At 44.2% G+C, this 25244-nt stretch overlaps 2 protein-coding genes and 1 long non-coding RNA gene across 4 annotated transcripts in view; 1 reads left to right on the top strand and 2 right to left on the bottom strand.

The window, feature by feature from the left end:
- Positions 1-2239, bottom strand: part of LOC307017013 (RNA binding protein fox-1 homolog 2-like) — a 62961-nt gene extending 60722 nt beyond the window's left edge. The window contains exon 1 of the mRNA XM_079646436.1: positions 1321-2239. Within this exon, the coding sequence (XP_079502562.1) occupies positions 1321-1566 (246 nt within the window). The 5' untranslated portion in view covers positions 1567-2239. The remainder of the gene's footprint in view (positions 1-1320) is intronic.
- Positions 2240-7028: 4789 nt separating this feature from the next.
- On the bottom strand, positions 7029-14166 carry LOC307014385. The gene is made up of 2 exons (XR_013801212.1): positions 13430-14166; positions 7029-12780 (listed from the first exon to the last, which is right to left on the bottom strand). It is a non-coding gene; the product is annotated as an uncharacterized lncRNA (long non-coding RNA).
- Positions 14167-18137: 3971 nt separating this feature from the next.
- Positions 18138-25244, top strand: part of LOC307014573 (uncharacterized protein) — a 12830-nt gene continuing 5723 nt past the window's right edge. The window contains exons 1-5 of one of the 2 annotated variants that reach the window (XM_079642560.1): positions 18138-18540; positions 20895-21000; positions 21094-21170; positions 21447-21521; positions 21613-21714. In XM_079642560.1, the coding sequence (XP_079498686.1) occupies positions 18223-18540; positions 20895-21000; positions 21094-21170; positions 21447-21521; positions 21613-21714 (678 nt within the window). In that variant the 5' untranslated portion in view covers positions 18138-18222. The remainder of the gene's footprint in view (positions 18541-20894; positions 21001-21093; positions 21171-21446; positions 21522-21612; positions 21715-25244) is intronic. The other variant, XM_079642561.1, reaches the window with a different exon arrangement.

Below are 25244 nucleotides of genomic sequence, written 5' to 3' on the forward strand. Positions count from 1 at the left end.
ATGCAATATCCATTAACATCTTCACAATTTCTTATTTTTTCCAAATCCAGCAGCCCTACATATTATCCCTCACGGCCATATGTCCGAGTCCCTTTCTTTTCCATAGTAAACCCAAATATGGTCCTCTTTGTCCTGCACCTCCTCCCCCCTTTTCTCCCATGTGCATTACCTTCCATCCATCAACTCTCCCCCCATCTCCCTGCACAATCCTCCCCCTCATATTTCAACCCTGACCCCCCGATGCCCAGCGATCAATACGGCTGATGGGCAGCGAGATCCCCCCCCCCCTGTGCCACGCTGCTCATTGTCACATCATCTTTGCTGGCGGGCTGTAACCTTTCCCCATCATCAGCATCCACCCCAAGCTGAGCATTATACCAGGGACCCTTTTTTTGTGTGTCATTGCAGTAGGTCAGCCTCACAGCCAATTAAAAGCATGTCCCCAGTTCCCTCTGGATTCAATTACCTGCAGATGACCTCAAACCGTGCCCTTCCTCTACTGTAAGCGCCGTTTTCCCTGCACTAAAAACACCAAATGTCAGCTAAAATGTTCCCTCCTCGTGCTGCTGGATTAAAGACACTTGAAAGCATGTGTAGGTGTAGGAATGATGCGCGCCGTGCGAGGAATAAAAAGCGGTGGATCCAGTCAACGGGTTTACTGTAATACACACAGATTAGTACGGTGGAGGCGGTTGACGCTGCCTCAGCAGTCGAGTCATGAAAGCAGGGGAGACCTGTGTTAAGGAGGGCCCCCCTAGAGCCCCCTTCCCCAAAAAAGGCTCTGTTCTTTGTCTTTCACATGGGGTGACCCCTCCCCCAATCCATGTCTGCCTCTCTTTTTAACACCTAGCCACAATCAAGGAAGGAGGGGGGGGCGATAGGTAGATAGATTCAAAGGCAGAGTGAATTATCATCACAAGTCTGGGGGATTTCATGCATAAGAATGAAAGAAAAACACCAAGAGAAGGAGAGGGCTTACTTTCTGGAAGACATGCATGATGAATGGTCTGTCATGGAAATGGAGCCTGTATCATATTACCTTTGTCTGGCTTCTAGCAGCTGCAGCCTCACACTTTGTACGTGTGTTGTTCAGAATCTATCACAATTAAAGGATTTTCCATTTGCTGCAATGATGCATGATTACGTTGTTGATGAGTGGGGAAAAGAAAAGGACGTTGGGGGGGGCTGTCAAAACATTATCATCACTCCCATTCTGATGCCTGGGAACAAAAGCTTTGACTTGAGAAGGAGAAAGGGGAGGGCAGAGGATACTTTGGGGGAATAAATGCACACATGGAAGCTTAATAATTGCACTCTTACCTGCCCAATGTCGACCACAGTGGTGCCGTCTATCCTGGGTCTTTTGCACTCCGCACCGGGTAGGTCCGTAAGGACAGCCACTGTCTGGGCGTCGGGCTCCGGGTCTCCTCGCTTCATCCCCCGGACAGAAGCTCCCGGACCCCCGGTCGTGTTAGCGAGGGTCCCGGCTGCTGTATCAATGTCTCTCTCCATTACCCCCCGACTAACGGGCAGCATTATAGAAGCAACGTCGGTCGACATTAACATTGGACGGCAAGACAGTCCTCCAGTCAAAAAACAAACAAACGTGTATTTCTATACCTTGATATAATCACAATGGATCCCCCTAATTTACATCAATAATAATAAGCAGCTGGTTCTTCTTTTTTTTAATTCCCAACTTCAATGCTGAACATTATGACTCTGGCGCATTAAGTAGAAAAAAGAGTTTAAATAAAAAAAACGACGTGACCTATTTTTGAATATATGATCACACGTCTTACTCTTGGATGCCTGACAAGCTAATTAGCTAGCTAACTAGCATGCTAGCATTACATTCCGCTAGCTCCCTTTATAAATGTAGCACCGTTGCCAAAGATAGAAAACGTTGGGAATTAGCTTAGCGGGATACTTCTCCTTAAGCGAAGCAAAGCAGTCGTTTTTCCTCCTCTTCGTCGATCAATTAATGTGTTTTTTTGTTAGTAATAAACCCCTCTGTTGTTCCTTGGTCTCCAGTCCCTTCTTATCGCACCGTGGTCTGCTCTGGATGTGTCTTCTTGGCTGCGGACGAACACCGTTTCCTCTGCTCTCTGAGTCCCCGGTTGGTTGTGTGAGGGAGCCCCGGTGAGCTGTTCCAGGGTCAGTTTTTGTCGGCGGAGGCTCTGAGCAGAGAGGCGGTCGGTGAGAGGAGGCGGGCTGATCTGAGGTCTGTGTTTCCTCCGTCCCATTCTCCTGCTTTTTTTTCCACGATTCCCAGAGAGACGCCCCCCTCCTCCTCCTTTATTCTCACGTATTTCAAAATGTTAGTATTTTTCTGTTCATAACACAGCCATTTGATATTTTAAAACTATAAATAATTATAAAATATAAGAGACACAGACGAAAATGAAATGAAAAATAAATACAAATTTGTAAGAAAGTGAACAAAATAGAAGCTAGTTTTTTTACAGGTCTAAATAAGATATAGGGGAATATAATAAGTATGTTAAATGCTAACGTTGAGGACTTCTTTTCGCATTTTCCACGCAGTTTAGGGTGATTCTCAATTTTAGAAATCATTTTAGTGGACTCTAATTTATTAAAACAAATTTGACAACACTTAACATATTCAAGTCTTTCTTCATATAGGCCTAAATTAAAGCATATATGTAACTTTCATATGCATTTTTGTCAGGCAAAAGCACATATTTAATTGTAAATACAATAATACAATATGACTCTTGCGTGTTTATACATTTAACAAAAGCACAATAGTTTAGTAATAATTATATTTAAGCGTTTAATTAGGTATATACATATGAAGAAAACTCTTGACCTATTCAGGTTAATGTCCTTTTACATAGCCAAGTACATTTCTAGGCTATGTGTTAATAGAAAGCAGAGAGAAACAGATGTAGATAACCAAACGTTTTTGATGAAGAAATCAAATCACAAATCAAAAGAGTTCTCAGTCTCTGATGTGATTTCTCTGAAGGGAAGATTTACAGCAGCATTATTTTTAATGTGTTTGCGCCCCCTGGTGGCTTCTACACGACATAGCGTCTGAAGTGAAGGGGATTTCCATCTTGAAGGGTGAGAAGTTGTGATGAATTTCAAACCAAAGCAACACAGATCAAATACAGCTGCTGTTGTGTTGCAATGTTGACAGTGGAAAACCTAAAATAACTTAAAGAGGGGGAGGATACTTAAAAAGAGGAACGGTAATTCTGTCTTCGTGGTCATACACACACACCCCCCCCACACACACACACACACACACACACACACACACACACACACACACGCACACACACACACATACACACACACACATACACACACACACATAAACACACACACACACACACACACACACACACACACACACACACACACAAACACACACACAGTGTGAAGTAGAGGTGTCTTACATTATTTTGAAGTGCAGTAAAGCAAGGCAAGTTTATTTCCATAGCACATTTCAACGACGCAATTCAAAATGCTTTACAAAAATAAATATTAAGACATATTATTGCAACAGAAACACATTACAAAATACATTAAAAACAGTCATTAAAAAGCCAAGATATTCAACTAGAACACATATTTTGTCTGATTTTAAAGACATGTATTGTTGTAGTTGTATAAAATTTCCCGTTCCATCGGCCTACAACCTCGTAACATAGATGAATATTGTGCAGACACGGTTTTACAGTTTGCTATAGCTAATTTAATTACCCGGAGCCTCTGCTGGCACGTTGTGTTTTCTCATGACAGCTCATGTGTTAACTCTGTTTTCTGGGGAACACCCACTCGATCAAAGAGCATTAATAAGGTGTGAGGGTAACCTGTGTCATGTGTTCATCGCACCAACACACTGCTGGAGAAACACCCCTCTTAAGTGTTCACACCTACAGGAGATATGAATAGCTGTAGGAGGAAAATACAAGTGTTTTACAAGTCTATACTTTCTAAAAACATAATTCCATGTATTTTGGCATTTACATTTCATATAGTTTTGCACACTCTTTATTTACTGAACCCTTGTGTGGTGTTCATATTTTTGTTACTCTGCCAGTGTTCGTGGGTCGCTGCCTTTTTGGGCTTCAATTCAACATAATCAAACTATTTTATGTTAAAATAGCATATATGGTTCATATTTGCCCTTTTACATTTCTTAGATCACATTAATGAATTAAAGTGCTACTTGTTTTTTGCCCGCTGACCGGCTGGTCCTGTGCCTCGTCTTTTTTTTGTTGATGCTCAATCTCATCCTCTTCTTCAAAGTCACTGTCGGACTCAGAATTCTCAGAAATGTGATCTTCACATTCTGAAACACCTTCCTCTTCCTCTTCAGGCCTATTCAACTGGTGGCCCGCGGGCCAGATGCGGCCCAGAACCAACTCCCGAGTGGCCCAGCCTCCCGTAGCCAAATTCCTACACTAGTACAGACCATGAACGCAACACTCCGCGTTGCATAGAAACCACCAAACCACAACGCAGCACATTTTTTGAAAGTACACCTAGTGGTGCTAGTAACGGTGGTCCTATGATAGCAACTCTAAAACATGTCTCTCTCAACTCTGAAGCGTAAACAGAGACAAAACTGTCATTGATCTTGTGGAGCAGATCCAAGTCAAGCTGGACCTTTTCGCGACCGACGGCACGGGTCGGATACTGCATTTTCCGACGCTCCCCAAATACATCACATCTCCGGCACAAATCACGGATGTGATGACAGATTTCATTGCGAGGTTGAAAGAGAACTTTAGCCGCGTTCACACCAGAGTACTTTTCCCACTTTAGTTCCGATATAGTTCCGAAATGTCGCGTTCACACTAAAAAGAGCCGGAACTAAAATTAGTTCATGAGAACCTTTTTACCCCCTTTTCCGAGACTCTCATGCGGCTCTCTTGTGAGAAAAGAGCTATATTTCTGATTGGCTGGGCGGATTGCAAACCACGCCCCGTAAAACAAAAAAAAAGTGTTGTGAAGCCACCATTTTATTATCCTCGCATTAGCATTATTAGCATTAGCATTAGCTCAGCACAGAAACGCAGAGAGACTAACTTATGGCAACACAAAATTAAAAAAATGGGAGCGGTGGAGATGAGGAGGTGTCGGCGTTCTGGTGATTTACTCGGAAGGCTTCAGTAGAAGCTGCTGGGACTCCCAGCAGCTTCTACTGAAGCCAGTCCCCAACTCCGGGGACTTCCGGCCGGGGATTTTGGGCGGCAGTATACGCCGTGAAGTTGTTTTCGGCCTGCCAGTAAACCCAAAGCAGAAGAAGAAGAAGTGACGTCAGCGGCTTCATTTGCCCAATCCACCCCCAGGGACTTATTCCGGTGTGAACGCGATCTGTACTTAGTTCATCAGAACTAAAGAGTTCTGATGAACCTTTCTGGGAAAAGTACTGCGGTGTGAAAGCGCCTATTGCCGGTCGATTGGATGGACTTGCTCTGCCCACAGAGGTGATGGACTTTGCTAGAGACCCCTTCACTGTTGCAATAGAGGGGGACGCATCAACCAGAGCAAAGGGAGTGGTTCCCTGCATCGACAAGGGGAAATATACACTGGAGCTTATTTACATGCAGCGCACTAACGGGCCAGCGAAGTTTTGGAGTGATGTCAAAAAACAGCAGTTCCCTAACGTTCAGAAAGTAGCGATCTGTGTGCTCAGTATGTTTGGATCAACATACACATGTGAATCAAGCTTTTCACACATGAACTCAATCAAAAGTAGCACTCGCTGCTCCCTGACTGACAGCACTTTTCACCAATGTTTTAGGATTGCATTGACATCCTATGAGCCAAAAATCACTGCTCTTGTTCAAAACAAAAAATGTCCCTTCTCCCATTGAGAAAGTCAGCGATGACAAATCACAAATGAGGTGATAGTAAGCACCTAGTTTACTATAGTAGACGTGTAGTGTAGTATTCATTCATATACATACCCGTATCCCTTGTTATGGGTTTGTGCACTGAAGGGTTTGACAGTTCTTTCTGTTTTCATTTAAATGCACTTTGTAATGTGTCTGGGTCAAATGTGACCAAAACGTATGATTTTTTTGTTATTACTTGAAAAGTGAAAAAATAGTATTGCTACAGTACTACCTCTATGTGTTGGTTTAAAATGTGTCGCTACCCGCTTTTTACAGGCCGCTGAATGTCTGGCCCAGCTGAATTTTGTCGTTATAAAATCTGGCCCAACTGAATGTGTAATTGAATAGCCCTGCTCTACATCATCATCAAATGGTTCTCTCTCTTCCAAAACCATTTGTAAGGCCCTCTGAGCAGAGAATATCTTTGGCCATTTTTATCAGTTGTGATAAGGACCCAAAGTGGAGAAGCTTTATTTATTGTGTCTCGCCCCAAATGTACAGCTGGGATAGAGTGTGCAAAAAAAAAGATATTGATTCACGCAAAACATAATGCGGGAATGTGAGAGCAGACAGGAGTCCGTGCTTGAGTTGATCAACCTTGTGCGGGAATGGCAGGGGCAGAAACACAAAAGTCTCACACACACACACACACACACACACACACACACACACACACACACACACACACACACACACACACAATGTCTCTACACTTTTGTTAGCCCCCGAAGGTCGAACTTCCTGTATGTAATATAAATGTGTAGGGGGGGTACAGTGGGTGGTCATTGAAAATGTGTTCTGATATGTGTTCTTCATAGAAAATGAGCCAAGGCCATTGAGTGTGTGTTTGAAGAGAAAATGTATCATATCATTTTTCTTTAGCTAAATAATGAAAACCGGTCCCACAGACCCGAACACCATACAAGGGTTAAACACATTTTCTGTTGTTGCTTTCAGTGGTATAAACATACATATATCTGACTTAAAGAGTCCCTGTTATACTTTTTGGGGGTTTCACTAACCTGTAGTGTAGGTTTTAGTGCATATAAATGGTCTAATAACGGTTGTTATGGAAATCTTAGACCTAGTCAATACTGTGGAGATATACAATTAGAATGATCATTCAATAAACTGGTGAAACAAACAGAGTTGTCTTTCTGGATCTTTATTCGAGGCGCCTCGAAGGCACAAGTCTCACAGAGTACAGGGTAGTCTGCAGGAGTGTGCGCAATAGTCACAGAATAGCAAAGCTTATATACAAGATAGGGCGGGCAGACAGAGTTTTTGTGTAGCTAGGCGGAACGCCTCAGAAATCTGCTTTCACACGGATGTCTCATATTTTTATTAGACACCTGTGTCATTGAGCTGTAGAAAGTATAATGGTTATCAGAATATGGAAGTTCAAACTTTGTGTGAAGAGGAGTAGTTTCAACATAGTCTGCCAAATCAGCTCTGTGGCCTTGAAGCGCTTGAGAATAATAATCCTCATTAGAGACAACAGATGAAACAGCAAATATGAAGAAATGGTACAGTAGTGTTAGACAATGCTTTCAGAAGCATTTGGTTTTACCATATAAGGTAACATAAGAAATTGCCACTACATTCCCCCCTTTTGATCATACTTGATCAATCATGAAAATAAAACCAATGACAGGATAGACTGATATAACACATCAATGAATACACTCCATCGCTGGTTTTAGTAAACACATCATAAACATATTATGGAAAGTGGCTGTTTTTGTGGAGGACAGACTCCGTATGTGGAAAGAAAAAGAATACTGAAACGAGGGAATGGCAGTCTTTACACACAATTTTACAGTTCGGTGTCCGACTCTTCAGTGTCGGAATCAGTGGGGGCTGAATCTGGGTTGGTCGTAACATTGTCAGTGGTTTGAGGGAGAGCGGTGTATTGTGCAAATGCAGAGGAGATCATACTAGAAAAACATTTCTTCATGAGGGGAACTACACAGCATGTTCAGCAGAAGAGCAAGGCTATGATGGTGAGGAATTGCGTGACTATTCTGGCCAGTCAGCCTTCCCACTCTCCCGATGTGAGCCAGGACCACCAGTCCCAGCCTACAGGGTCGTAGTCCACGTCGTCAGCCTTCATGTCTGCCAGAAGTGTGTTAAGGTGTTATGGTGCGAGTCATGTTCTCTGATATGTCTGGAATGTATGTGCAACAAGAGTCTCCGATAACGTGACATAGGCCCCCCCTTGAGGCAAACAGGATGTCTAGAGCAAATTGATGTTGCATTAGCATGTTTCTAGTCCAGGTGGGCGTTAGCTAATTCTTGTCCGAGGGGCTCCATCTTCAATCACTCGCCAGTGATCAGGCACAAAGTTTAGGTTCTTGGTGTCGTCGTCTCCTTAGTAGATGTGTCTAGTCTGACTGAGCCTGGGCCTTCATGACCATATCAATTAAACCCCACACCATGACGGCACAGACGAGGAACCAGAGGCATATGAAAAAGCACAGCTGGCCGTCGCCCATGAGTCTTGTGTGTGGTACTAGGGTGTATGTACTGCATGTGTGGTGCTGGTGGTGACTTGGCACGTCACTTGTCGTTGTCTGTTTCTACTGGACCGGCTAGACTGGGACGGAGATGACAGCTTTGCAGTGGCTGGCGTGGACCCACGTGGCTCTCTCGGCGACCTTGACCGCTGTCTGGGTGACGAGAAGCACCTGGTAGGGACCTTGCCAACGGCTGGATCTCCAGCTCTTTCTCCGGAAGTCCTTGACCAGCACGAAGTCGCCTGGTTGGATACGGTGGAGTGGACCAGTAGCGGGGGTAGGTAGAGCTGCCGCTACCTGGCGTCTGATATCTTCTAAATTGGATGACAGGTTAACACAATATGACAACATAGCATCCTCACACAAAGTTGTGGAGGGGAGAGGACATCCTGGCGCCTTGATCCCAATCTGTGGAGGAGCTGCAAAAAGGATCGCAAAAGGGCTGAGTTGACTCCGTGTTCGTTTCCGTATCCTCATGTACATCAGCACAATGGGCAGGGCTTGTGTCCAGGATAAACCTGTGTCTGCGCAGCATTTTGCTAGCTTGTTTTTGATTGTACCGTTCTCTCTTTCCACCGCACCGCCACTCTGTGGATGGTAAGCACAATGCTTTCTGATGTCCATGCCAAGGTATTCTCCTATCTGTGCAATGAACTTATTAGCAAAATGTGAACCATCGCTAGAGATCTTGCTTGGTATCCCCCATCTAGGAATAATTTCCCTTAGTAAAGCTTTAGCAACAGAATTTGCTGTCTGTGCGTTTACCGGAAATGCTTCAACCCATTTGGACCACATGCCAACCATTACTAGACAGTGTTTCTTACCCTCAATGGACTAAGTTATATTAATGGCCTCTAACATCGCCCCTTTTGACACATGGTCTAACCCATGTGTCAATTTAGCACATTTCCTAATGAGACAGGGTCAGTGTTGCCGGTTTGTGCAGAGCGTTTACATACTGCAACTTCAGACGGGAGCAGAATGGCGATAAGAATGGCCAATAAGCCTGCAACTAGGACATGGTTACGTACTGGCTTTCCGTCAGATTTAAAAAATGGTCTACACTTCCAAATAGCGCCAAAATCATGTACTACCCTGAAAGCATAACGTGAGTCAGTGTAGATAGTTACAGATTTGCCTTTTTCAAAAATGCAGGCCTCAGTGAGTGCTACGAGCTCTGCTGCTTGTGCTGAGAGGTGGCATGGGAGCGGTCCGGAACAGAGAACAGCAGAATCTGAAACAACAGAGAAACCCACCCGATTAGTGCCCACAGGGCCGCGAGAGGCGGACCCATCAACACACAAAATGAGGTCAGGGTTTGTCAGGGGTACATCTTTTAAGTCAGGTCTGGGAGTACATAGAATAAGAAGCTCGGCAACACAGTCGTGTTCGTCACCGTCTTCTGGGAGAGGCATAAGAGATGCTGGGTTGAGAGTGGTACAGCGTTTGACTTCAACATTAGGCATGTCTAACAGGCATGTGTGATACCTAAGATAACGTGCAGCAGAGAGGTGTGATGTTCTCTGTTCACAGAGGATGAGAGAAACAGCTTGTGGAACCAACAGTGTCAAAGGTGCATAACCTACAATGTCACGTGAGGAGTTGAGAGCTTTTTCAGCTGCAGCAACTGCACGGAGACATTTAGGCAGGCCAGCAGCTACAGGGTCTAGCTTGGAGGAGAAATAGGCAACAGGCCTCTGTTTTCCCCCATGATCTTGAAGGAGAACTGAGGTCATACACCCATCGCGTTCCTCCACTGCCTGTATAAAAGGCTTGGTAGGATCAGGCAGACCTAGCGTCGGCGGGGATTGGAGAGCCAGCTTCATGTTAATGAAGGCTTCGTCGGCTTCCGGCGTCCATACAAGGCGATCCGCAGGTTTGAAACCGGTGACATGCGATATTGTGCAGAATGGTTGTTCGAGCGGAGAATAGTTAGGAATGAATGACCTGCAGTATGAACACATACCCAAAAATAACATCATCTGTCGCTTAGTGACAGGTTTTGGCAGAGCAGCCAATGATGCAATACGCTTAACTGAAAGCGTTTTTCCCTCTCCTGAAATGATGTGAACCAGAAATGTAACTGTCTTTTGCACATATTGAAGTTTAGACAAACTGGCCTTGTGGCCCTCAGCAGCGAGGTGTTTTAACAAGGAAATGGTATCAGCTTCACACTGTTCTGCTGTTGGTGTGCAAATCATGAGGCCATCAACATATTGTATGAGAGCGGTGCCTTTAGAAACTTGGAGAGAGGCCAAACTTGTACACAATGCTTGGTTGTACACAGTGGGAGATTCGCAGTAGCCTTGACACAAACGTGTGAATGTGTAAGGTTTACCATCATATTCAAATGTGAACCAAAATTGACCGTCTTTGTGTACAGGGACACTGAAAAATGCATTTGAGAGGTCTACAACAGTAAAAAATGCTGCAGAGGCTGGAACTTGGGAAAGAATCAGACAAGGATTTGGAAGGAGCGGCGTGCGTGCATGTACAACTGCATTCATAGCTCGTAAATCCTGGACAAATTTCCACTCGTCAGGAGGTTTGTCCCGGACCTTTTTAACAGGAAAACTGGAGTGCGTACCGGGGAGTCTTTACACGGAACAATGACCCCTTGTTTAAGTAGAGAGGTAAAAAGTGGACGAATGCCATCAACAGCTTCACGTCTCAATGGGTACTGGGGTTGGTTTGGGCGGAACGTGGATTTAAGAGTGATAACTACAGGCTCAGCAGAGCGGATAAAACCTACTTCATATTTGTGAGCTGCCCAGAGTGTGGGAGGCACATCTGAAAGCGCGGCAGGAAGCTCAGTAAAATGAGAATTACCCGTAAAGGCGGGAAAAGTGGCATCACCAACGTCATCATCCTCAACCAACAGCAATGTGCGCAGAACGGCTACGTTCGTGCAAATTTTCATTTTATACACGTCATGTGACATAGAGTATATACATATTCTGTGTGTAGGTGCCCAATCAGTGGCTGACTCCCAATCTTTAACGAGTGGACCCAAATCCCTCCATCTATCAGTGGGGCCCCTTGCTAGTGAAATGTGTGGGACCGCCCCTGGGATTTGATACAGCTTGTGTTGTGTGGGTGTGAGTGTAACAGAAATAGCGCTGCGCAGCGAACTCCAAAACATTGTTTTAAGCATGAGTTCATCATTTACACATTCTAACAGAAAACTCTCATCATAGTATTGACATGCGTCATCAACAACGTTAGCAGTACAATGCAAATGAGGAGCCTCCATGAACACAGCAGGTGGAAAGACACGCTGATGAGTCAAACGCATTCCTGAGAATCAGGATATGTCAGCAGCCATTGATACACATTCAACAGATCTCCATCATCAAATGAGTTTTTGAACCATCGTAGGAGATGGCCGTCGGACTTTAAGACCCTCATTTGTGAAAATGTGGTCCAAGCCGAACCGGAGAATCAGATCTCTGCCCAGTAAATGTATTGGGCAGACAGATGATAGATGATAGAAGAAAACTGTGTTTGACTGATGTGGGAAATGGATGACTGGCATCACCGTTATCTCTACACTGAAGTGGTACAGAACACTTCTCCTTTACAGTTACCCCAGCAGCTCCTATTGAGTGAATAAATCTACCACTGAATTTGCAATCAGGCAAATCTGCAAATTTTACCACAGAATGAGTAGCCCCAGAATCAACCAAAAATGTAACATCAACACCCATGATAGCTAAAGTTAGTGTGGGACATTTTCTGAAATGCTGTTTCAGTGTCATATTTCAAATATGTACCCTCTTTAACCACAGACATGTCTTCTAAATGTTTCCAATTTCTCAATAGCCTGCATGATGTGCGTGTCACTTCCCTGTTCAGATGCTGCAGGCTGAATTTCCTTCTCGCTCGATTGGGCCCCTTCCTCCCCATCTGGTGTAGGTCAGTCTGATTGTGAATGGCCCCGTCCTTGCTGTCCCCCTCTGCCTCCGCTGCCAGTGTTCTGTGGGCAGTCCCGGATCCAATGTTCAACACTGCCACACTTAAAACATCTTTCGTCGTTTGAAGGTCTTGCTTCTCGTCCTCTGCCTCTCCCTTGGTTTTGTGAGCAGCCAGCATTCTGCGCGGCTTGCGCTGTGGCTGTGAGTCCGTTGAGGAAGGCATTACTGAGGTGTGTTTCCCAAACGCCCGCTTGGTCCCCTAGGACATCGGGTTCGTTTATTCCGCTGTTGTCCCGGAATACTTGGGCCTGATGGGGGTGGACGAGCTTGGCGTTGACGGGGAGTCTGCTGACTGCATGGCTGGGGCTTGTAGTGGTGGGGGAGGTGGTTGAGGTGGGCCAGCCGGATTGCCAGTGTTGTACGCCGGGGGAGGGAAAGGATACCCAGAGTCGAGGAGAGGGTCATTCAGGCCTGCAATGGAAGGATACAGAGATGTCTGGGGTTTACATGGTTTTGGAAATAACTTATTTTCCTTCTTTTCTTCACATTCATCTTCAACCTTAATATTTTCTTTATTGCCGAGGCCAACCGCCTCCTTTCACGGCATTCTGCTTAATTCTCCCAGTATTTAAAACACTTTCTTTGAGTGTCCAGCTTTTCTAAGTCTTTTACTTTAATTTTACTCTTCTTTTTCATTCCATCTTCACACTCTTGTAATTTATCCTTTAGGTTTTTGATTTTTAATTTACTCAAAGAGCCTCCCTTTGGAAATCCGAACCTTTCCGTCAATATATTTAATTTAGACTGACTGTTTTCACCATATTTTGCTCGCATGACATCTACAATCGGGCCCTCAGGAGGTTGGCCTGCCCCCCTACTCTGCTTTGTCCCTATGGAGAAAGTCTTTAAGTGTTACCAAAACAGCCCGTGTTACCAGAACACTATTTTTCACCCGTCGGTGATGTGATATTTGTTCCTCAGTACAAATCACACAAAAACTGATCGTAAAACCTTTTACGGCGGATATACCAAATATCCTACTTTTGAGCAGCCCGCCTAACAAATGTCATGGAGGTTAATTACGTTTGACTTTTAAACAATTAGAAATTGTACATCTCACCGAGCATTGAAGGCCTTTTGAGTACGTTGGATCTCGTGAAGTGAATCGGTTTCACCCCGGCGCTGGTCCTCTCATCCCGTAAGTTTTCTGTCGAGGTAGAGGAGAATCCGAGGATCCCGGAGCGATCACCAGCGTCCGTAGGTGTCCCTAATCGAACTTGCAGAGATCCTGCCGACAACGCCAAACTGTTATGGAAATCTTAGAACTAGTCAATACTGTGGAGATATACAATTAGAATGATCATTCAATAAACTGGTGAAACAAACAGAGTTGTCTTTCTGGATCTTTATTCGAGGCGCCTCGAAGGCACAAGTCTCACAGAGTACAGGGTAGTCTGCAGGAGTGTGCGCAATAGTCACAGAATAGCAAAGCTTACAAGATAGGGCGGGCAGACAGAGTTTTTGTGTAGCTAGGCGGAACGCCTCAGAAATCTGCTTTCACACGGATGTCTCATATTTTTATTAGACACCTCTGTCCTTGAGCTGTAGAAAGTATAATGGTTATCAGAATATGGAAGTTCAAACTTTGTGTGAAGAGGAGTAGTTTCAACATAGTCTGCCAAATCAGCTCTGTGGCCTTGAAGCGCTTGAGAATAATAATCCTCATTAGAGACAACAGATGAAACAGCAAATATGAAGAAATGTTACAGTAGTGTTAGACAATGCTTTCAGAAGCATTTGGTTTTACCATATAAGGTAACATAAGAAATTGCCACTACATGGTCTAATAGTTTTGTTCCGTTTCATATATTCTCTGTCTCTCTAATTTAGGATATTGTGTGTTCAAGTCACATGGTCGAGGAAAATGGTACAAACAGAGGTTGTGTTGTTGCACATTCGTTTATTTTCATTTTTACTGGAACAGTGTGTGTGTATGTTAGGGCTAACCCATACAGTGGTGGGGCTCAAGTCAGTATTTGTAATGTAATTACATACACGCTATCGCACCCCTTGACAGTGAAACGCCACGCGTGAGGCTTTTATTAGCTTTTATTAGTCTCCTTTTATCAGCTAAATTAAATCGAGAGCAACAGGTGTGAGTTCAACAATACAATAGCCTATTCTGCTAATTCCACGTTGTTACAACATGCTACGCAGCGGCAGAAACAAGAAAAGATGGCATATAGAATTGACACGGAGAGGGAGAGAGAGAGGGGGGAGAGTGAGGGAGAGAGACAGTGAGAGAGACAGAGACAGAGACGCACACACAGGTAAACAGAAAGAGACAGATATATGGAGCTAATTTCCTGCCATAACCCCACAAACAAACTAAACAGGTTTTACAAATGCCTCATGATTCACTAACAAACACAATGTGGTTTGCAAATACAAAACACCATCTACAAACTAATGCATTTAGTTTTGCAAAGACAAAAACGTATCTATCAAATAAACACATACCATTTTTCTAATAAATCATTTTTCAGAGACAAATTCAGCAAGTACACACATTTTTTTTACAACTACAACACTTTTTTTTACAAGTACAACACTTTTTCTTCTCACCGTGACTCACTCACGTGACTTTTGGCAGTAATATTCCGCCGTGGCTGGCACATGCATAGATATATATATATGGGCACATGCAGGCAGCAGGGGGCGCTACTGAGTCCATCGGGAGGTTGAGCAGCCCTTGTCAGTCTGATGACAGGTGTTTCTAGCGATCCAGCGATCTGTTTCCCGAACTCATTTCACAATGAGCGGCCAACAAGTGAGTTTGTTAATTTTTCTGGTGAAAAAGCCAATGTTAACTCAACTAAGTTACTGTTTCATGAGTATGAGCAGACTGCAGGAGCTAGCTTGTTTTTTGTGGACACGACCGGTAGATTTTCGCAATCCGTGTTGTCAACATGCTTACTTTAACATAATTTTTAATGGTCGGGCTAAGGTAGGGCTAAGCCATTTCTTGGTATGGCTGTAGCCTACCCCAGCCATACCCTGGCGCCGCCACTGCCTATAGCTATGGTGCGCAAAAAGGACGGCACCTACCGCCTCTGCATGGACTATAGAGCCCTAAATGACACCACTAACCACCTCCGTGGCTGAGCCTCTCCACGCCCTGACAAAGAAGTATGCCCGTTTTCACTGGAGTGAAGAATGCCAGGAATCATTCAACGAGCTCAAGCGTCTGCTAACCACAGCACCAGTTTTGGGTTATCCACTCGACCAAGGCAGCATGATACTGGACGCAAGCAATGTGGGCATTGGAGCTGTCCTCAGGTTCAGCAGGGCAGAGAGCTTGTGCTGGCCTATGGGAGTCGCAAACTATCCAAAACTGAACAGAATTACTGCACTAAACGCAACCCAGTCTCACGGCATTTCGTGTTATAGTCACAACATTTAATCTATTGATTCGTGTTCACCAGCACGATTTTCCCTTCTTTTCGTGTTACACAGAACGATTTTAAAAGCAATGTATTTCTATTGGTATTGTGTTTCGTGCCTGCAACACGTCTTTTTGTCCGTTCGGATCTTGGAAGACCGGAAGCTGTGTCTTCCAACCACCTGACAGCTTTTCAGGAGGTTGGAGAGACTGGGTGAATACAACTTTGAGATTGTTCATCGGCCTGGCCGGCTACACAGCAACGCAGAGTCTGCCGCAAGTCTTGTCCATGTAAGCAGCCATGCCCCTCCCCTCAGCCAGTGAGCTTTAGTGATCAGGCGGTGCAGTGCTAGTTGGACTCTGACATCAACCAGGCAATGATGAGTCCAGTGGGGGTAGAGAGACCCTCAGCTTCCAGAGCAGTGAGTCCAGTGGGGCTAGGAGAAGCTTCACCTGCTGAGGTTGACAATGTAAATTCTGGAATAATCTACCGGACTACGACCAACAACACTACTGGGCTGTTGCAGGCTCAGGATGCTGATCCAGACATAGGCCCCATCAACAGTCTCCCTGTGCAGCCCAGCTACAAAAACTAGGGATGCACCGAATATTCGGCCACCGAAAATTATCGGCCGAAAATGGTTAAAAAGGCCCTTTCGGCTTTCGCCGAATGTCAGAGAACAGACCCGATACTTCTGGTACAGAATGAGAGAAGGCGTTGCCCTCTGGTGTAGCACCTGTACCAGCTGCGTATCCAAAGCCAGGCCCCGTAAGACACCACAAGCTCCAACGAGCACTGTCAGGGTAGGAGCCCCCATGGAGCGCATCGCCTTGGACATCATGGGGCCCCTGAACGAGACAGATCGCAAAAACTGTTATGTGCTTGGTACAGGACTATTTTACCAAGTGGGTGAAAGCTTACCCCCTTCCCAACCAGCAGGCTGTACCTGTGGCTGACGTGCTGGTTTCAGGGTGGGTGTGTCGTTATGGAGCACCACAGACGCTGCGCGGTGATCAAGGCCGAAACTTGGAATCCGAAGTGTTTCAGGAAATGTGTAAGCTGTTTGGCATTGAGAAAACACGCACAACACCTTTCAGACCTCAATCTGATGGCCAAGTCGAAACCTTTAATGCCACACTACAAAAGATACTGGTCACAACAGCTGAGTGCTGCCACTGGGACTGGGACCTCATGATCCCCTATGCTGTTATGGCTTACAGAGCAACCAAGCACAGTTCAACTGGTTTCACCCCCAACTTCATGATGTTTGGCCAGGAAGTGAGCGAGCCGGTGGACCTGGTAGCTGGTCTACCCCAAGGCTCTGGCACACTCCCTTCAGCCCCTGAATATGTCCAGCAGATCCGACAATGCCTGGAGCTGGAGAGGCCCTTGGTGAGTCTGTAAAATGTAGAGACAATACGACAAAAACTGCTGTCGCACACAGTACCATATTGGTGATGTTGTGTGGTCAGGAGGTTTCTCCCATCGTACGAAGGACCATACTTCATTCTGGGACTTGGATGATCTGGTGTATCGCATCCAAAAGGCCCGAAGACTAAAGTGAAAGAAGTTCACCATGATCAGCTGAAATCCTACCGCTGCCGTGATCCACTGGACAATGCCTGGGCTGTGGAGCACGCCCGGAGATGGGCACCTACGGAGGTGTCGGGCCCAGCCTTGGACATGGATCCTGCAGATCCTACCCTGGGTCTATCTCAACTGTTCACCGACACTGACACTGCAGTTGAGGAAGGCCCCAGCTTCCAGAAGTGGACACTGTCGCTGCTGCCCTTTCAGTCCCCTCAGCTCCTCCGGACTCTTCTGCCCTTGAGGACATTCAGGTTATTGGGGGTGGTGTGGCAGAGCAGCACCGTCGGAGCCATCATGTTCCAGGTCCACGGACGGGCCACAATAGAGGACCACCTGTCTGGTATGGTGAGTGGGTGAGGAAATAAGCCCCACAGTTAAAGGACTGTTCATGGACACCATTATGTTGTTTACTAATGTCCAAGCTAAATGTTATTGTTTCATATGTTCATACATAAAAAGAAAAAAAAAGACTTGAGGAGAGCAGGTTGATAACCATATGGGACTAAAGTTATATTTCTGTCTTTGATATTTCCATTTAAAGTTGTCATTTTAATGGAGAATTTAAGTTTTGAATGCCTTCTGACTGCTATTTTAGAGCTCAGCTATTAATGCCTTTTTCAGGGTTTCCTTATGCTCCATAGTGATATGTGCAAATCTGCATATCTGCACTGAAATGTTGTACCCTTTTTCTATCGCTCACTTGTAAATGGATTGAATGCAAATGTGGATGTTTATCGGTATGCATTTTAGGCAAGGGTCAAAAGTAATTTACTGTGCTGGATTAGAATTGTGTGCAATTGCCATCCAGAGTGGGGGTAGTGTTATGATATTAGGGTCATGCAGAGTGAGATCGCTATCCCTTTAAGAGAGAGAGAGAGGTATGGCGCATGCATGTGTGTGTGGTTATGGTAGAGCAAGAATGGGCACGCGTGTGTATGTTTCTGGAACTGAAACGAGGCAGCAGAAGACTTCTATCAAGTATTGTGTGTACCAAGAAGAACTAAATAAACGGAACCGCCTCCTAAGAAGAGCTCGCCTCTCTCCAGTAATTTCAGTAAAGTGGGTTATTGAAACTGAAGCTTGTTGCTTCTGCCCTGGGAGACAATATAAAGTCATCCCCCTGTTTCCTCGACTACGGTCTGGGAGCCGACAGGAAAATTCAACAATGGCTTCGGATGAATGTGGCTTCATTTTTGCGGTAAGTGTGTTAAATTATGATACTTCCTATTTGAATTCTTCCCTTTTTTTGTTTATTTGATAGTGTTCTGTGCAACACTGCGAAAAACTAATGGTTTGTAGGTGTTTCTGAAGGTCGTGTTAAAGTTGTTGGTGTGGTTGAGTTGGCATACTTTAGGCTTCGTTTCTGCGGAATAGCAGCTTCCTGAGACTTTCACTTCCTGAGTTCTGTGTGGTCACATCCAGCAGAAAGGAAAACAACATCTTTAAAAACAGGGGTGTCCAAACTTTTCCCCCCAAGGAACACATCAAGAAACATTTTAGCATTTAGCTAAATCAATCAAATGTAGGTCAATTATGCCTGATAATTGAATATGCTTTAAGAAACAAACAGCCTACAACACAGGGTTTCATTTATGTAATTACAGAAAGTATTGACTGCTCATTCCTTAAAACAGAAGCCTCAGATTGCTCATAGTAAAGGGAAATATGAGTTGTCTATTTCAAGCTTGTTATCTGCATAAGTTATAGGGCTTTTTCTTTTTAATCAACTAAGATTTGTTGGAAGATGTTTTCAACTTTAATTGAATGATTATATTGGAAAAGTGGGCTTAGTCACACACAACTGTGTAATATATGTTTACATACATATAGGGCAATATAAGAAAAAGCACAAGTTTCAAGTGTGGCTGGCGTAATGTCATGATTTGAGTTTTGTGTTAAGTTATGGGTTTATTTTTGAAATTCTGTTCTCCCCGTGTCTGGTCTTCCTTCCTGTGTTTGCCATCCTGTTTCTGATTGTCTCATTGTGCCGACGCCAGCCCCCCGTGTCCTGTCGGCGTTCCGGCCGACTCCAGCTCCCCGTCTCCTGTTGGCGGTCCGGCCGACTCAAGTCCATTCTCAAGTCCCTTCTCAGGTCCCTTCTCAAATCCCTACTCAAGTCCCTTCTCAAGTCCCTTCTCAGGTCCCTTCTCAAGTCCCTTCACCGTCGGGGGTCCCGCGGACTCAAGTCCGGACTCAAGTCGTTGGGGGTTCCGCTGAGGGTCCTGCCAACTCCATGTCCTGTTCCATTGAGGGTCCAGCCGACACCTGTTTCGTCGGGGGCTCTGCCAACTCCATGTCATGTGTTATGTAGCTTTTTCTGCATGTAAACGGTCTGCAGAGTCAAAAACCCTCAAAGTACACCTTGTAGCGAGTAAAACTCTAACACAGAAAAGACCTGTCTATGCTGCCCCAGAACGCCTCGTTGGAGATTTCTCTTTTTCGTCCTGGGTACAGTGACGTGACCATACCCAAATGGACCAATCCGTGGAGCTCCTCCAGGATCCCTTGGCGTCACTATCAAACGCAGTGGGGGGACCTTTAGCGCCAATTTCCAACTAACAGGGATTCCCATTGACTTGCATAGAGCTCCCTGAACGTTGGTAATAAACGAGTTCGGATTGCGGAGAAATGCTCTCTGCAGACCCATTGTCACAGCGTTTATCAATTTTTTATTACTCAATATCAAGCCACACTTATTGATTTTACTTCGGCTGTGAGTATGTGTGCTCAGACTGAGTTCAGTATGAGTTTCGCGCTGTCTCGCTGTCTCGCAGACCCCACGCAGCAACCAGGAAATGACACCTGTAAGCCAGCTCACACTGCCGCCTCGCTCAAAGGGCGCAGTAGCGAGCCCCGCTACGTCCCGCCAACACGGCACCCAGACCCCACGCAGCATTCTCATCTGTTTGTCATTACTGATGTCATTTTCCGGTTGCTAACGCCATGGTAACACATCCGCTATAACGTGGTGGTCTCATCAGAACAGAGTAGGCGAGCTGACCAGAGCACAGTGGGCTCACAGGGAGGGGGGGCAGGAGCTCCAACAAGCCGTTTAGGACAGAGAGTGAATACACATATACTATACAGAGATGCTGTATGAGAAACCAATGTGATTTTGGAAAATGTCACAATGTAAATCTATTCTACTAGACCTCAACAATATAATTATGATCTGTAGAAATGGCCATGGGACCTTTAAATCCCACTGCTGTAATATGTAAAATAACATAGCGATTAAGCATAGTATTCCCGGTTTGGCTAGAAGATGGGCCCAGCAGTCAAAATAAGATCTCAGTACTTTTATTTTGTTTGTCTGTGCTATCATGTTGCCCTGCGGTTGTGAGTATTTTGTGGTTTGACAGTTGTTATGCCTCTACGTCCCCGTTTTATTCTGCACTTTTACATGAGACCTTTTATACCACACAGCGTGAACTAACCCGAAAATACAGAAGGGGCCGAAGCCATAAATCTGAATGTGAAACCTTGTGAAGCTTCCTGTCTGATGCACATTCACACTGTGGTTATTCTTTTTGTTTTTCTGTGGTTGTGCAGCTGGTGGGGTCTTTTTTCCTATGTCTGGGCCTGCGGTTGAGGTTCAGCGATAGCACCAGAGCTAACATTGAATTCCAGACCCTCAACTCAAGTGAATTCGATATGGGTCAGTACTACATATGTGGCATGATTTCACCAGAATAAACATATTTCGTGTCTGAAACATATTTAATCACAGATCTTTATATATTTTTTAAAGCGGTGACTGTCCTGATTATCATGGGCTCTGCAATGCTGATCGTAGTCGTGTTAGGAAACAACGGCGCTCTGCTCACGGTGAGACTTCTTAACACAGTGACTTCTGTGTATACAGCCATTTTATGTGATTGCAAAAGCCTGCCTTACACAACTGGCTTACTGTAACTGCAGATCTCACTTTTTGATGGTGTTTCCTTTGTCTAATTATGCAAACATAACAACCTGAAGAGGAGCATTATTTTCTCAGTTTCCTATTGAGAAAGTTCCACATGCGAGCGAGGAACGGAGAATGTATAAATATCCTTCGGTTTCTCAAGAAATCGGCTGGATTTACTAACTGCTTCCTCCTCCTAGTTTTCGGCCCTGGTGACCATCCTGACGGGAGCTTTGGTTGTTTTTGGAGTAATCGCTAATGCCAGGAAAGAGGAGGTAAGATGGAAGGAAAACAAACAAGAGAAGAATAGATGTTTAAAATGAAAATACTTTATGTATGTTCATGAAATTGTGTTTTATTTTTCAGATTGGATTGAGAGTTGCAGAGTTCTACTCTAGCATATATTTGCAGTATCTGGAAAACGGCGACCCAGCTCTTGCTGACATTCTCACATTCATCCAAAAACTGGTAAACACTTTATTTAGTGGGAATGCTGATACAGCATTCCAACTATCTGTTATTCGACGTACGAAATTCTTTATTATTCCGCCGGGTTATTTTGCGCCTGTTCTTCTCCCACATTCCACATCGCAGAAACTCTGTTCAAACATCAAAACGTTCAGCTCGGTCGGGAATCGATGGCTATTACTTTTCTCATTCATAACTTTCATAATTGCAGCAGGGTGTCCGCGGGGTCTTAAAAAGTATTAAAAGTTGATAAATCAATTTAGCGAAAATGAAGGCTATTAAAAAGTATTAAACAGCATTTTCCAAGGTATTAAGAAGGTTCACAGCAACGACAACATGAAACACCCTTTAATTTACTGAAACGACATGTCGGGAAACCCCCTCAAGGCGGCCCCATGCATAGCGCGCCGTAAAATGCTCCCTTCTTATTTTAAAGGTGACCTATCATGCAAAATGCACTTTTGTACGTCTTGTATACATGAATATGTGTCCCCGGTGTTCCAGGGAACTCACCAAGTATCAGAAAACACAACCCTCTCTATTTTCCTCCATACCCAAATCTCTTAAAAAGGGGCTGCAACGGATCTGATACAGACTGACCCAGATTTGAACACTTCTATGACGTCACAGAAGTGGCGCTACGGCTATTGGGCCAACTCCACCAATCAGGAGGAGACAGCCACGGACATTGCCGTTGGAAAGCGCTGGAGACGCTGTAGTATATATGCCAGGCCTGTAGATGGTGCTGTTCTCACAGAATCAGCCCATGCAAAGACAGTGTTAAATTGAGCGAAATGAGGAATGGCTAAAATGCATGATCTGTTTGGTATTTTGAAAAATAAAAAGTATAAATATGCCTTATATAGGTATGGTCCTACACTATATTATTCAAATATAGCATGATAGGTCCACTTTAAGTTTCGTTGCCTTGCTACGCTCGGTGGGGGGGGGGGGGGGGGCACTAAACGACTACGGTAACGATAACGGGTCCAAAGTTGTTCTGATAACGATGAAATAGCCCGCCTCCCTCTCCCCACGTCTCCTGCTGCTGCTGGGCTGTCAGAAGAGGGTGAGGAAAAGAGGCACCGTTTATTAAATATTATTATATTATTATACAGAGAACAGAGTCGTTATCAATTTGTTTTAAAGCTCAATAAATAACAAAGAACACCTATGACCGGCACTTTTCTAATTTTGTACGGAAGATTTAAACTTTAACGGACATGTTGACCGGCGGAACATTTTTGTAACGGAAACTCTTCCGCACGGTTCCCTCGTTCCTTGGAAGAGGCGGAGAGGTGGGTGTTTTTCATATGCTGGTGGACTACCTGAGAGATATACAGCAGGAGAACACGCCGTCCACCACGGAGAATAAACAGAAGGGCAACCATGGCAACCATGCTCCGGGGTCTTCTTCGCTGCTTTTGGTGTATTTTGTGGCGGCAGCAGCGCCACTTACAGGCCTGGCATATGTACTACAGCGTTTCCAGCATTTCCAGCGGTCTAGTGTGAACGGACATATTAATGAATCGAATGCGTGTGAATGGGAGACTTTTTTGGGTTTGCCTATGCATTTTACCGTATGCGTCCAAGCCAAACTATATCCGGTCACAGAGATCTGCTATTTTAAAGTATAGTCAACATATATCGACCCTAAATATAGTCTTAACATATATATCGTTTTTTGTAAACATATGACAAATGTGTGAGGGTGATGACGTCAGAGCATTGTCCTATGTGCCAGGGCTTACCCCCGGACAGCCCCAGCCCAATTTAACCCCTGGGTATTTGTGAGGGAGCTCCTATATGGCATTACCCTGCTGAAGCTCACCAAAGTTTAACATATTTCATAGTTCAAAGTTTTGTCAATTGTTTTGTTTATTGGTCAAATACTGGTTTCTAATAGTTTCTGAGGAGTTTTAATGGAATGAAAGAGCACAGAGTACAGAAGCAACAAAGCAGCATACTGCATTAAACCTGACCTTCACAGAGAGGTTGAAGTTCATGTGGAGAGGAGGCTTCAGTGGACTGTCTGCACTCTGTTTAGTTTTGCTATCTTACAATCAATATAGTAAATGTGAGGTAAAGTGTGTCGCCAATGTAACCGGTTAGAACTCGAAGTTGCGATGAGGTCTTAACATGTATGGAAAGGGTCTTAAAAAAGGTCTTAAAAGGTAGCCTATTAAATTTGACTTCAGGATTCCTGCATATACCCTGTGCAGAGATACAGTACATCACATTTTTAACATTGAAGTCAATGGAGAAACTCTTCAGACTTGAAAAATCTTCATGCAACTTCAACTGCTAACTGTTCCTTCATACTTTCACTCAGAAACCTCATTCCAATTTTAAAATGTTACACATCTTTCTGACATTATTCGTGTTAAACAACTTTTTAAATCTGATTCATACTTTTAGAAATATTAAACATTGTTCAGACCTTGGTAAAGAGGCCTTCTTCAGATTTTAACGTGTTTATTGAGCAGCTCGTTTAAACCTCTTAAGCCCGAGCCTGTTTTTCAGGTTTCAGGCTCGAAAATGACATTCCCAGAACAAATGACCATATCTTCCCTTCTAAAAGGGTTAAATTAATAATCTTTTTTCTCAAAGTAATGATAAACCTGTGAGTTGGATGTAGACGAATCAGAATCAATATAGATGTTTTTTATTTTAAAGAAAATTCAGATTGAACATAGGTAAAAAAACTGTAAATTATAGTGTCCGTCCAAAAAATATGTTGTACTTATAGTGAAAACTAACCTTGGATGATGGGATAGTAGACTAAAAGCTTTAAGAATCCAAAGTACAACATATAATAAGTACCCTGTATCAAGATTGATGCAAAACAAGTGATATTTGACCTTTTTAGACAGATTTAGCAAACAAAACCTCTTCTGGGGCCATTTGGGTGGATTTTCCATATCTCTGGCCCCCCTTCTTTGATTTTGACATGTGACATCTTTCTGATCGTTAGAGCCAATAGAATCAAAGGGAAATCGTCCCGCACACACTCATGTTAAAAAAAAGATGGCGCATTCAATGAAGCTACAGAGCCTATGGCCTGCTCTACTTTTTTAAAACGGAATTGATGTACATTTTTGTTGATAACGTCGCGAGTTTGTATCTTTCAGTGTTGAGGTGGGCACCGTTAGATTCTGTGTCTTTACGATCATAAACGATGTGTTAGATGTGCAGCTAGGATAAGTAATAAGGGAGCTAGGAGTGATTTTCGTTGCAGTAATAGGTTAGCATTTTTCGCTCTGGGCTAATTCAGAGGCTCACTGTTAGCATTGTGTGTTTTTTTGGAGAAAAAAAAATGAAAAAGATCAGTTAAATTAATTTTTTTTCTTTTCTTTTCTTTTCTTCTCTCATCACACATTCAAGCCCCCAGTGTTCATGTATCATTTCAATCTAAATTCTTCACTTTCTTCTTACACCTTACATTTCAGCATAGCAATTTAGCATCAGATTTTCAGCATAAAGCCTTCCCACTAGCAATTTCTTCAGGAATTGCATTCTCTAGTTGTATG

The sequence above is a fragment of the Notothenia rossii genome (assembly GCF_949606895.1).
Source record: "Notothenia rossii genome assembly, chromosome: 8".
NCBI classification, from domain to species: domain Eukaryota; kingdom Metazoa; phylum Chordata; class Actinopteri; order Perciformes; family Nototheniidae; genus Notothenia; species Notothenia rossii.